Source organism: Pseudorca crassidens, chromosome 13, assembly GCF_039906515.1.
Source record: "Pseudorca crassidens isolate mPseCra1 chromosome 13, mPseCra1.hap1, whole genome shotgun sequence".
Classification (NCBI taxonomy): Eukaryota; Metazoa; Chordata; class Mammalia; order Artiodactyla; family Delphinidae; genus Pseudorca; species Pseudorca crassidens.
Window position 1 is genome coordinate 26,779,204 of NC_090308.1, and position 13,698 is coordinate 26,792,901.

Consider the following 13,698-nt stretch of genomic DNA (forward strand, 5'->3'; position numbering starts at 1 on the left):
CCTGGCTTCCTGTTTTACATGTGCACGTTACACATGTAAACCTATTACAGATTTTCAAACATTTTTGAGGGGAACTCAAGTTCCTTAGCTTTACTTCTTGCTTCCACACTCAGTTCAATATATAACCTTTGTTATTGCCACTCAGAGCAAGAGAAACCAGCGTTGTATTTGTGAGCTGTTGGATAAAATCCTTTTTTATAAGGTTTGTGAATTAGAGAAAATTGCTCTTATACTGGAACAGAGTAGTTTGAAAATAATGGGAATTTGCCAAAATTCTCAAAGGTCAGAATGATGTGCTGAGATCGTGAGAGCAGTGACCAGGTCTTGATCACTTTGAGTACCCCTTACTTCACCACAAGGCCTAACTTGTAGTAGGTACAACAAACAAATCCTAGAAGTTGAATTTCATCCAGATTAAATCAGTGTGTTGTCTCACTGCTCCCACATCAGCTCGCACTGCTTTGTAAAACTTTATACGTTTTAAACCGATTCTTCATGAATCCTTTTTGGATCTGTGTTTTGTTCAGAGAGGGAAAGAAAAAGATTAAAAATTCTTACATGTTAAGCAATACAATAAATACATATTATATCTCCATAATTTTAATGATGCTTGTTAGGCCTGCATGTAGACACAATCTCCCCCCAACTGAAGCTTAACATATAAAGCAATATCAGAAAAGATACTGCTGCAAGATCTCCTAGAAATGACTTTCATTTTCCTTCCTTGTGCCCTTGAACCTCACATTTTATCATTAAGATGTTCCTTTTGACATTTTACCCTAAATCTTTTCTTTGTTAGGATTGCCCTAAGAGCCCATCAGTTACGTGTAAATTTGAGTCACAGAAATGATGTTTGGTTATTTTCCTTTTAATAATTAAATTGCTTCATGTAAGTCAAGGATACTTAAATAAATAAAAAAATTTTTAATTAAATTGCTTCAACCGTAAAGATGAGTCCCTGTAGAAGACAGGAATGTCTGATGTTGGTGGAAGACTTGCTTATCTCCTGCACACTATAAATAATGGCCCAAAATGGTTATTCTGTGGGGGAAATTTTAACATTTTTACCACCAGGGTTAGTTAGACCAGTGGGAACGGGGTTTGAAGGCCTCTCTCACGAGGAATATTTTGGTTTGTTTTCAGTTTTAGAAGAAGCTAACCATAGAAAATAAAATAAAATATGGCAAAACCTCTTTAACTTTGGCTATTATAGGCCAGAAAAACTCCCTGCATCCTACATAAATATAATGATGAGATGTTTAGACTTTTCCTTATACACAGTTTTATTCAGGGAACGTGATTTACGCTAGTGAGTGTGGTTATAGCTTAGTTCCACTGTAAGGAGAGCAAACTATCAGAGCTGATTTTTGCCTTTTATACAGCTACTATTTCTCTTCTGACTTGAACTTTAAGAATTACCCTAAAATTATCCAACAGCAATAAGAATATTATTAATAAACTTAAAGAGAAAGAATTCTGATTTTCTTTGCATTGCTGCCAGTTTTGTTAGGCAGGTTTGTGGGCTGATTCTACATCTGTAAACCACACTAAACTCTGTGTTATAGGCACAGAGGAGTGGTTATTAGTGTACTTTAAAAAAGAACTGCTCTGGGGGCCATTCTTTCCACACCTAAAGGGTTTCTTTTTCTTCCTTTTTAATCTGTTTTTCTATAATGAACTTTAATGCCCTGGGTAAAATGACTCTACAAGCAAAGGTATCAGCAGACGCACAGAACCTGGTGTTCTTTTTATTCTAGTGTTTGCATTCTAGCCTACCAGCACTATTACTACCCCATTGTTCACACTTTGGGAAATCATGAAGGCGTTCACTTTTTCTTTTTTTTTTTTTGTGGTACGCAGGCCTCTCACTGTTGTGGCCTCTCCCGTTGTGGAGCACAGGCTCCGGACGTGCAGGCTCAGCGGCCATGGCTCACGGGCCCAGCCGCTCCGCGGCATGTGGGATCTTCCCGGACCGGGGCACGAACCCGTGTCCCCTGCATCGGCAGGCGGACTCTCAACCACTGCGCCACCAGGGAAGCCCAAGGCGTTCACTTTTATGGGCCCCTTTGTGCTTCACAGTCCCCTTCCATTATTTTCGTTGTCCTCCGCTGGCTTTCCTTTGGTCTTCCTACATTTGTTGTATTATAACAATATGCTTGAATTTCCCTAGCTGACTAACTGGTGAGCTGTATAGTTATTTTATATTTTTATTTTCCTATAAGAAAAATGAGTATTATTTCTAGCCTTTAAGTTACCTTTAAAATGTCCACTTAGAAAACTGTGCTATAGTAAAGATCTAGTCATAGAGCTGAAAGCATCCAATCCTAGTTTTTCCTTCCATCAGTGAACTAGGAAATTGCAATCCTGCATGCTGGCTGTCAATTAGCATTATCTCCATTTGTTTTAGATCCAGACAGGAGGTCAGTTTCCACCATGAATCTTTCGAAACATGTTGATCCCGTCATTAGCAAGCGGCTCTCCTCTTCATCTGCAACTTTACTAAATTCTCCAGATAGAGGTACAGTCAAAAGGAAAACAAAAAAAGTGTTCTGTTATTTCCTTAATGCTTTTTTTTTCTGGATGTTTACAGATAAAAGTAAGCATCTGAAGTTGCTTTCCCTACGTTTCTTAAATAGGAAGAAAAAAACTTCAGAGTAAAAAAGCAATAAACGTCTGAGCAGCATTTTCCTTGCGACAAGAACGGTTCTCATTTTAGAACTTGGCTGAATGATTGCATTTAGCAGTGATGAAAGCGGTGCTTCTCTCAAGTTTTTAGTACATGCGTTTACAGCTCCAGAAATCACCCACTTATCCACCAACATGCAAATAATCTTTGTTATGAACATTTATTTCACTTCAATCAGATTGTCTTTGACTTTTCATCTGTACTTGGGGAATTCCAGGCTTTAACTTTCTAAAAGACCTTTTTAAATGATTCGTGTTGATAGATTTCATTTTGCTAATTTATTTCTCCTTTAACCAAACCTTTCTTACTGCATTTCTTGTGTGTGCGTGACTGGTTTTCTGGTGTCCATTCATTTAAAGGGATTTGGCCTAACTTCAAGAACATCATTATTTAAGCCTCCTAAAAATTTCAATATTCATAGTCCTCCAATTAACATTTTATTTGAATTTTGAGTTTTGTTCATCCCATGGATTTACAGTACATGAATGTTGAGTTACTTATGAAATGAAAGTTTTATTTTACATATTTACGTATCATAGAATGAAAAATCGAGCTTTTAAGATAAGCTACTTGTTTTACCTAACTAAAATGATTTTAAATTAAAAAAACCAAAGAATTATTGTGCAATATAAAAACACATACTCTTTGAAAGTAACAAACTGTGGTGACTTTGAGTGCTTTATTAAGAAACTGATTGGTTTTGAAGTGTTTATAGTCTTTAAAAAGAATGTAATGTGTGCATGTTCTATATGTGTGTATGTGTATTTGTATATTTTGTATTGTATAAAAGTTATGGTGTCATTGTTATGTACAATATAATGCGTTGATGTTATAATTAATCTCTTAAAGCGGTAAATGAATCAACTGCCTATTCTTGCCTTTTAACCTAAATCATTTTTTTAACCTAGTTTGCCTAAATCGTTGATATTAGACATGTAGTCAAATTAATGGCCTTTTATATGTTAGAGAAGAGTATTATGAATTGAAGTTCCTTTCATAAGTAGCCTTTATTTTCAAACCAATTCCCTTAAAATAACATAAAATATAGCATGCTATTCTTAACAGTTGTGTATTCATCTTTTCTTTGGGATTGGTCACTTAGCACTTGAATTTTGTATTTTTGTGAACGTGGGTCTAAGACAAACTGTAACTGGGACTCACGGCAGTTTTCAGTTAAACCTTGGCTTATTGCCTCCTACAATCCCGTAGCCAAAACTGGGACAAGGTTGGGGGTAGGCAGATGGGCAATAAACCGAACAGAGTACTGTCCACACTTCTGTGGATTGACAGTGCTGTGTCAACTAGAAATAAGATGTTTTGTAGACTCTGCATGACAATATCTGATTGAATATCCTTAAGTAATTGGATCTTAGAACTGGGAAAAATTTGTTGGTTGGCTCATCTACTTCAGTTGGGATAATAGAGTCCCTAAGAGGTGAAGGGCCTGACTTCAAATCCTACAAGTTAATCGCTGGAGAAGAGGGACTAGAACAGAGATCACCAGCTCCCAACCCGTGTTGCTGCTGTGCTGCATTTGTAGTTCTCTCCTTCATGGATGTCCTTCCTTACATCAGTCCTGACTCCATGCACTCTTCCTTTGGGTGAGGTTAAGGGCCAGGGGCAGTTCAATAAGCGGTTCATAGCTGGGGCCAGGAAATTGCCCCTTGAATTATGGTGCAGGCCTATAAAACCCAGGGCTAAGCTGGACTAAAAGGATAAGGGGGAGAGCACTAAATTTACGGGTTCCATGTCTCCTCCCCCCTTATCAAAAGAACTGTGAACCAGTTCTGGTCTAACTGACGAGGTCAGCCTGGAAGAAAGATCCGCTTCATCCAGGGGCTCCCGTGTGGTCCAGGAAGCGATTTTTTTTTTTTTTTAAGTTAGGCAGAACCCTAGCACAGTGAGAGGGCTCTGTCTTTTAATGAGAATAGAAATCTTCTGCATTTGAACTTCTCTAATTTAGAGATTTAAGTAATTTCGTTAGTATAATTTCTTTTCTGCTATCTATTTTTTAAATTCGATTATGCTTTATTATCAAAGTAGAGAGCATGCTTATCAAATGATTAGAGGCTTTTACAGCCTGATCATAGAGAGTGTACACCATTACTAGATTGTCTGAGCTTTCTCAGCCCTACAGCACAGGCCTTAAAGCTGATATTAAACTGAAGCTCTGATACTATTGAAGTTGACATTCAGCTGGAATGCTCTGCTGGTTATTCAAAATGCTGGAATATTTCCATACCAGTTGGTAAATATCCACTTCCCCGAGCTGTGCTTCCCCAGGCCCTACAGAGTGTTATCTACTAGCTCTACTAGGAGAGCTCTACTGGTGCCTTGCCCCACCAGTTTTTAAATATTTTGATCATCACACCTGAATATAGTGTCACATAAACTGGTAAAATGCCCGAGTTAAAGGAAACCCCTGATTACCAAAGATTTCTGTAATCGCTGCAACAGAGAGAATATTGCATTAATTTGCAATATTAAAATAAATTTTAATTTGCATTAAAAATGTGTATTGCATATTATCTTAAGCTTCCTGCTTAACCAGCTTTTTTCTCAAGGAAGAAGAATAGGGCGTTTGAAAAAAGTAATAAGGAAATTGGCTACTCTTTGCTGAAAATTAGTTCATACATTTTTTTCCCCAGAATCTAGATTAGAGGACATGGTGGAGGACCTAAAGCTGAATCCTGCCCGCGTGTTCTGTTTGACCGGAGCAGGGGTTTTTTGTTCCTGTTTTAGATCTAATTAATTGCCATCATATTTAAAAATGTAAGATTTCATATGACATTTAGGTCAGGATGTGGCAACACTTGCCTGATTTCTGCATGGCACCCGTCATCTGGGACTGAACAGTGACTTCCTGCTTGTGAAGGAACAGGGCAGCACAAATATCTCTAATGTTTGATTGTGTCCTTGGACCAGATGGTCTTTTATGGGAATTGTCAATATCTCATTTTAAGTGCTTAAGTAGGATCAATACTATAGTTGTTTCATGAGAATTAATACCTTTCCTTCGGGAGCTTATCATCTCACGATTAGGCCTCTCTAGGTTAAAAAAAAAAAAACAATAAAGTAACTCTCCTGTACTAACCTTTACTAAAAAGTTATGGAAGAGATCTGTTTCTCTCTTGCTCAGAGCATAGTTATGAATGTGATAGATGTGGAAACGTTTCTCCTCGCAAAATCTTTCATTCACAGTTTCGAAGCTATAAAACAAATCTCTGTGGATTTGCTTTAAACACCAGTCAAAGACAGTGTTTAATGATCTTCATTTGAGGCAGATTCTTTGGTTGATGCCTTAAAGACCAACAGAAATAAAGTAATTGAGCTTCTCAATCAAGGGGAAAAAAAGACACGGCTTTTCATTGATAAACCATCTCTACAGTTCTAAGCCAGTTATCCTACAGAGTTTATCTAAGAAAAGGAAACATTCACCTCTTCTTCCCTTCATCATCTACTGAAAATACAATTCTAGTGAAGATTTTAATTTAATCCTAATCACTTTTCCCACTGATTTAATTCTCTGAATGTATTCTAATTTTAGGTTAGACTATATTCTGCTGTTGTTACACATACACACACACACTGCCATACTACAGTTCATAATAGCACTTATCCTACTGTGCATTCTACTAACTGTGTAACTATTACAATAGTTTTTATAACAGATCTTTTTATTTGTCAGCAGATTGATTTTAACCATGAAGACTCTCCCAATAAACAGAAATTCGAATAAAGAATTCACTAGTTCTTAAATTCACCAGCACCTTGATCAAAATAGCTACTCTTTTGAAATAAAGTCCGATAATTAACGTACTTATTGGAGGTTGGTACTTCCTTTCAAATAGGAGTGGATATTTTCTACAACAGCCTTTAACATCGGATGGCTTCTATTAACTAAAACTAATTTCCTAGAATTCAGAAGTCATTTCTTTAAAATATAACATATATAAAAATTTATTATAAGGACAGTTGCTCCGGAGACCAGAGGACTTGCACCTGCTGTTTATGGTGCAGAACAGAAGTGGCCTTGTCAGGTTTAGACAGTTTGAAAGACTTTTATAAGCGACTTGGAAGTGTATTCTAAAATAGAGATACAGTCCTCCCTCAGTATCCGCAGAGGGTTGGTTCCAGGAGCCGCCGCAGATACCCAAGTCCTCAGATGCTGAAGCTCCATAGTGAGCCCTCCGCATCTGCCGGTTCTGCATCCATGGACACCGAGGGCCAACTGTATATTTACTGGGAAATATAAAATGTGGAAAAATCCACGTGTAAGTGGACGTGCGCAGTTCAAACCTGTATTGTTCAAGGGTCAAGTGTATATGATCACTTTATTTTAGTGATATTTGTAGGATTTTGCGAGCTTCTTTCCTGATATCTTTGGAAAGTAGCTTCTATATTTTCATGGACCATCGCTGGAAGCTAACAGTATAAGCAAAGTAATTAATTTATAATTAGTATGCATTTCCTAACGGTGGTCTTGCGAAGCCCCAGTACAATTTGGGACTCCACTTCATTGCATCATTTAAAATTGATTTTCTTGACTCTTCACACACCCACTAGTAATTTCTGACATTATGATTATATTGAATTTTGGCTTTTCTATCGTAATTTTATCTTCAGCTTTACCCTTATCCTCCATCAGAATTTTTATGCTTTTGCCAAACCAGGGACCTGAAAGAACTTGCTTGCTAAATGGGAAAGTCAAAAGAAAAACTTACATAGAACGTTGCATGAGTCCTCTTTCACTTTATTATATCTAATTTCCTCCAGTTGCCCAAGTAGCAATTCATGGAGATGTAGCAAAATGTAATGGAGACCTTTTCTCTATCCACATATTTCCAGTCTTGCATGAAGCTTCGACTTTGTTGAAGTTGACATTCAGGGTACTTAGGACGCCTTTTGGCTGAGGTGTGTGCTGTCTGCTCACCGCCCATCCTGATGAGGCAGATGGGTTCAACAGACTCAGAGATACATGCCAAACCTGCTGGAAATGGTTCTTCTGTTTTGTTACCTGTTGGATCCATAGGAGGGTGGTTAGCAAAATCTGTGTCCATAAAACTAATACAGAACCTGCCACAAACTTAACCTCTTGAAGAGAGGCACCTTATGGAATAGCTGCTCCTTTGAGCAGAGTCCCTCCTGCCCTGACTCTCCACCAGCTTCCTCCCCGGACAGCCTGGTCTCTGTCGAGGTCTCTCGCGAAGGCCCGGCGTGTGGGAGCGATAGGGGTGATGCCTTGCACCCCCTCGCCCCTGGAAAGAATGCTTCTAACATCTCACTTATGTGGTGACGTTTAGCTCGCCGCCTGCAGCTCAGCCCATGGGAGAGCAGCGTGGTTAACAGATTGCTGACGCCCACACATTCGTTCCTGGCCAGAAGTAAAAGCACAGCTGCCTTGTCTGGAGATACAGGTAAAACTGTCAAGGTGCAACTTTCTCCGTGAGGTAAAGTCCTCCTTTAGAAGCGTCTCTAAGCCACCCATTTTCATCTAATCCCATCTCAATTTTTCCCATCGCGTGCTTCTCCTCCTCCTGGTGGAATGGCGTTGGAAATGTGTCTGTTGGTGTTGGTTTCATGCCCCTGGTATCGTTTCCTCTGAGCATCCGTCTTAGCATCTTATCTGGACACCAGATGCCGGGCAGGTAAAGGATGCCCCTCCCTGTGATCAGATGGCTTCAGAGGCTTCTGTCTGTTCATAGTGTTACCAGAAAATCCTATCCCTTACCCACCTTTCTTCCCCTGCATCTGAGCGGATGATCAAAGGTAGAAATAATTTAATATCTAATACTAATTTGTGGGCCTGGGGATAAACTCAAAGCACAAGCCGATTTAAGCGTAGCGTTTCATAATGTAGCTGTGGACTAGTCACGTATCCTCCCTGGGCTAGTCTTTTATCTGTAATTGAGGAATGGTACCCTTTCAAAACTCTATAAAGAGTTGTGGAGAAGGCTAATTACAGTGTTCTTATTTGTTACATACTTTGAAAATATGTAAAATGTGCCAAGTACTAGTTATTATAATTAGTTATAACTCCTCTACTTTTTTGAAATATAAAACACCCCTGAATGAGGCAATTAGTTTAATGAGAAGTTCGTATAGAGTCTACATCTGGCTGGAGAGAAAGATACCTATTAGGCTTTTGGCAGTGTCTCTCTCCTGGTGAGTTGATTTTGACTTTCCCAAATATCTTTGGGCACAATTGGTGTATCTATGTAACCAGCCCTCATGTTTGGCACATGAGAAATTGCACAGCCTCTTCATAAAGCTCCCTTTAAAAAAGGCTTTGCCTCTGCAAGCCACTTCATGTTCACTAGCCCTCTTTTTTAATAATAATTCTTGGTTGTTTTATGATATCTTTCATCTGTGGTGTCCAATGAGCTAGTATCAACCCTTATTCTCATAGTACCGCTGGGAGGCAGTCAAGAAAGAAAGTGCAGGCATTCCCACCACCTGCCTGTGGAAAACAAGAGATTGACAATAAGTGAGTTATACCAGAGGCACTTAGAAAATTGGTGGACTAGGTCTTAAACGTGCTTCTATCCTCGGCACCCTCGTGATGCTCTCTGTACCATTGTGCGTTCAACTAGCTGGACCACAGTGATCTGTGTTTTCTATAAAGTAACTCTCCTGTCAACTGTCACATTGCATCTGAGAATTTTCTGAAGGAAAAAACTACAGTTTATTTCAAGATACTTTATTTTTATGTCCATTTTGTCATACTTTCATATAAGTCATGAAAGCTGTTCTTTATGTCCAGCTAATTGAAAAACCTTTAAAACTGCTTTTCAGTCCTAATTCATCGGATCTAAATAGTTTATGGTTCTCATGCTTCTGAACCTCCACATTGTATGTTGTTTCATACTAAAGGACTGCCTCACAGCTAAAAAATTGTCTTTCTTTGCTATTTCTGTCATCACTAACTTTTGTCAATTCTTTCACTCTTCCTCTAGTCTCTTCCAACACCATTTCCTCATTTTCCACCCATTCGACTTGCCCAGCTTCCCACCTTCCTTGGCGCTCAACCAAGGTGCTTTTTAATCTGCTAACTGTCTCTTCTTTACTTTGCAACTTTTCCATTCTCCTCTTCACAAATTGATACATTTTTGTAATGTATTTTAGTGTGAAGCAATGCATACATAGCCTTTACTTGAGTTGCCTGTTTTATTAATACATTCCTTAGATCATTGTTACCTATTATTGCATTGATAACAGCTTATATTTAATGAACCAAAACTGTTGTGTTTAGAAATTTCCATTTGAAATTATTCATGTAAACGTCTCTTACACTTATCTCCTCAAAAACATTTTTCCCATCACTTTTATTTTTCCATCTGGTCTCCTTGATTATTTTTTCTCGTCTTCCCATTTTAGTGTCGTCCCTTGAGATCACCTCATATCCAGTTGCCATTGGCGAGAGGGTGACCTACATCCAGAGCCAGGGTTACAGTAGCAAATCAAAACAGCCATCCTTACTCCTAGGGTGTTTGGTGATTGCAAATTCCCAGAACAAGTAATAAGAGCAGTTGAAAATTGGAAATCAGAGTCTCATATGTTTCATTGTGACCACTGCTTTGGGTTGATTTTTTTCTTGCCCATTTTAAAAAATACATTCATGATACATGTGATTATTAGAACTCAGGATTAAATGAGTTAACACATGTAAAATGTTTCGAATAGTACCTGCACATAGTAGGCACTCAATAAATGTTGTTATTATTCTACTATGTAATTATTCTCTCTGCTGCACTCCAACCACTTGAACTGCATTATCTTTTCTCTGCAGCCATTATTTCACATAGAAAATCCTGAATACGTTAAATTAATGCACACTTGCTACCAATAGTAGAAAGAAATAACAGATATTGTGGAAGGATTTCTCAAAGACATTTCCATAAAAGAAATGTTTAACAAAACTACTTTGGGTTATGGAGGGCACTCTAGGAGGGAAAAGAAAACAACCATCATACATTGCTCTTCCTATTTCTTCAGAAGGGCAAGATTATTAGAATAATTGATTTAAAGGTTTCAGGGTTTTCAGTAGTTGCTGTTAAGAACAGCGATGAATTCCATGAAATGTAGTATCCTTAGAATTAGCCAGACGATGTTTCTTGAAGAATTAAATTTGAGGATTTTTGTTTGGACTACATTAGGTAGGTTTAAGGATATTTTTTTTCCTTTCCTTCACATTGACTCAGCACTATAATAAAGAATGAACCAGAGGCATGATGAGCTTGGTTATATCCACGGTGGTCTCAGGAAATGCTCCAAGGAAGTGCTCCACAGATACCCCTGAAATTATTACTTTCCACTAGAGGGAAAAAAAATCATCTTTCTGTGCTTCATTCCTTTTTCAGTGTCAGACCCATGGCCTCAGAGCAGGGCTGTCATCTAGGGTTTCTTGATCCTTGAGCAGTTAATGGCCTCTGGCTGTGCCCTGGGCTGTGTGTGCCTCTCTTGGTCATTAATCCCACAGAAGTGCCTTGTGCCAGGATGTTCTTCTTTAAAGGCATTTGATTGGCTTGGAAGAGGTTTGCATTAATGAGCTCTTTCTTTGTCTGGGAAGGGCAACTGCTTTGTTGTGGCACTTGAGAAAAGGTTGTTTTCCAACAGTTTTCCCTGTGATCATGATAAGCCAGATGAGGAGAGGGTCTCCTTCTTCACAACACAAAGGAAACTTCCTTCACGATTAAGGTCTGAGGCAAAGCTTTATGTCAGTTTGGAAGTAAGACATATACCTTTTAAGGAGAACTGAAGGAATGCAAGGTGTTTCGGCTTATCCAAGAAATAAGGGTTCTGTTTTCAGATGATGGGAGAAGAGAGTGCAGTTTCCAGTCGATTCACCACCTTGACCATGCAGTGATAACCAGAAGATACTGCAAGGCATTTAATGAAAGAGAACAGGAATATAGATGCAATCTGATGGACTTTCTGTCTGTAGACTAAACCAAAAAAGCACTTAAATATTTTTAACTATAATTCTGAAATTGAGATTACCTTGAATTTGTCCTGTTAACTTTTGAGTTTTTAATTTATTAATACTGTTATATTCAGTTGACCTAACAGTCTCTTTAAAGGGTTGCTACTACAATGGCTAGGGTCGGGTAAAGTCATTTTATAACATGGTCCGAATACATAGCATTCCCCTCAGTAGTCATGTTTAATTGTCTTATTTTTTGCTGGAAAACAAGATTTCCGGATGAGATCTGAAAATGAACCTTGGAACATTAGTACCCACATGTTTGATACCTACGCAGTGTTCTGTGAATTTCTTTAAACCCACTGTTACTCAGAATCACTTGATTAATGATAATGTTCCTTTGAAGGTGAATGGTCAGAAGCTACGTGGTTTTAAAAAAAAAAATTCTATCTTGAGTAAAACTGCAACAGCTGTTCGTGATTCAACTTTATTTTTGGCAATTCTAACATATTTATGTTCCCTTCACCGTTTTAAATGATGACATCCCATTTCCCCATACGTTCTGCTGCTTGTTATGAACCATCAAATGCCTTGGCTTTTGGGGAAAACCCAGAAGCGTGCATTTGATTTGCCTTTAAGTAGATAAAACACTTACAGAATTTTTTTTTCTGGAAATTATTAGTTATTCTTGTAACAAGTCTTAATACCTGATAAGACTTGGTCATTTAACATCTTAAAATTTCAGTTGCTTTTTTTCCCCAGTGGTTGTTGAATTTTACTCCCAAAATAGTTGCAGTATATCTTGCTTGCCTGCTTGCTCACTTGCTGTCTTTCCACCGTTTGTTCCATCTTAAAGCTATTCGGAAAAATCTAATTATAAACAATCCTTATCTTAAAATTATCTGTCACTAATGTCGCATTTTATCAGATCCATCTGTTTATGGGACTATAAGACCATTGCTCTCTGTAATTATTGGCTTACATCTATATCTTTAATAAGTATTTAAGTAGCCAAATAGTTTCTATATTCCAGATTTTTCATTTGGACATGCCCTCCTTTTGGACACACTGTAAACTAATAGGACCTTGAGGAGAGTTGAGTATGATGGTCTGGACACCTTTAGGTAATAACATCTTCTCCCTACTTTTCTCTCTATCTCCGCTTTGCTACTTTTCCTGATCCTGCTTTTGGCTTTCCTTCAACTGCTCCTCTGGCACTCTTGCGTGTAAAACAATCACCTGCACCCTAGTTACCCCCATGTGTCCTCGTTCAGCATCTTGCAGCCCCATCAACATCATGCCCTACAAAGCCGCACACTCTAGAAATCCGATGGAGCGACCAAAATTCTTTGTAACGCCACCGGAGGGCTCCGCGCGAAGGAGGACTGTTCACGGCGCAGCGGTGAGTAGCTGTTGGGAGCAGCCTGGCGAGTCTGCACTGTTTCTGTGCGTAGTGGACACCGCCTCGAGGTGCAGTGAGGATGTAAGCCAGGCGATGGTGACATCCGTCCTCCCATCCGTCCCACCAGTCTTGAATCTGGCTGGCTGAGTGGTGCTGTCCCCACACTTCCTCCCCACTTGGCGATTCTGCTCCCCCTTGAAAATCTGAATTTGAAGATGAAAATTGTTCTTTGTTCAAGCATGTCTGAGTGGCTGAACTGCCATATGGGTGCCTCCACACGAATAAGTGCAATGCCAACATACTTTATTTTTGAAAGTAAGAAAACCTTTGAAGGGGAAGTGGGCCTGGACTGCTGCCTTTGCATTTTATTCCAACCCTGTCCAGAAGCTGGCTGAACTCTAAATGTGGTTCACTAAAAAGCAAGATAAGGAATTTTTGTCTGTTTAGCTAATCCGTGTCAAGGCCCAGGTCTTAAAATATAGTGACAAAGAATAGAAAACACTAGTTATTCACTAAGTAATTCTTGAAAGGCTGTTGGGCTGTGTTACAGACTCACGTTTTGCAAGTGAAGAATATAATTTACACCTGTTGTTTCTGACAAGGTGGCTGAACTAACATTAATTTTCACGATGCTATAACTGCAATGAGGTCACTTGTATGTCTCCAAGAATCTTTCTTCTTCTTTGT

The 13,698-nt window shown here is 38.7% G+C and overlaps 1 protein-coding gene across 9 annotated transcripts in view; it reads left to right on the top strand.

Annotated features, from left to right (window-relative positions):
- MAP7 (microtubule associated protein 7) overlaps nucleotides 1–13,698 on the top strand; it is a 164,235-nt gene that overhangs the window by 126,631 nt on the left and 23,906 nt on the right. For 3 of the 9 annotated variants that reach the window (XM_067701970.1, XM_067701967.1, XM_067701973.1), the window contains exons 6-8: nucleotides 2,408–2,518; nucleotides 7,990–8,103; nucleotides 12,860–13,011. In XM_067701970.1, coding sequence (XP_067558071.1) covers nucleotides 2,408–2,518; nucleotides 7,990–8,103; nucleotides 12,860–13,011 — 377 coding nt within the window. The remainder of the gene's footprint in view (nucleotides 1–2,407; nucleotides 2,519–7,989; nucleotides 8,104–12,859; nucleotides 13,012–13,698) is intronic. The other 6 variants (XM_067701968.1, XM_067701974.1, XM_067701971.1 and 3 more) reach the window with 3 other exon arrangements.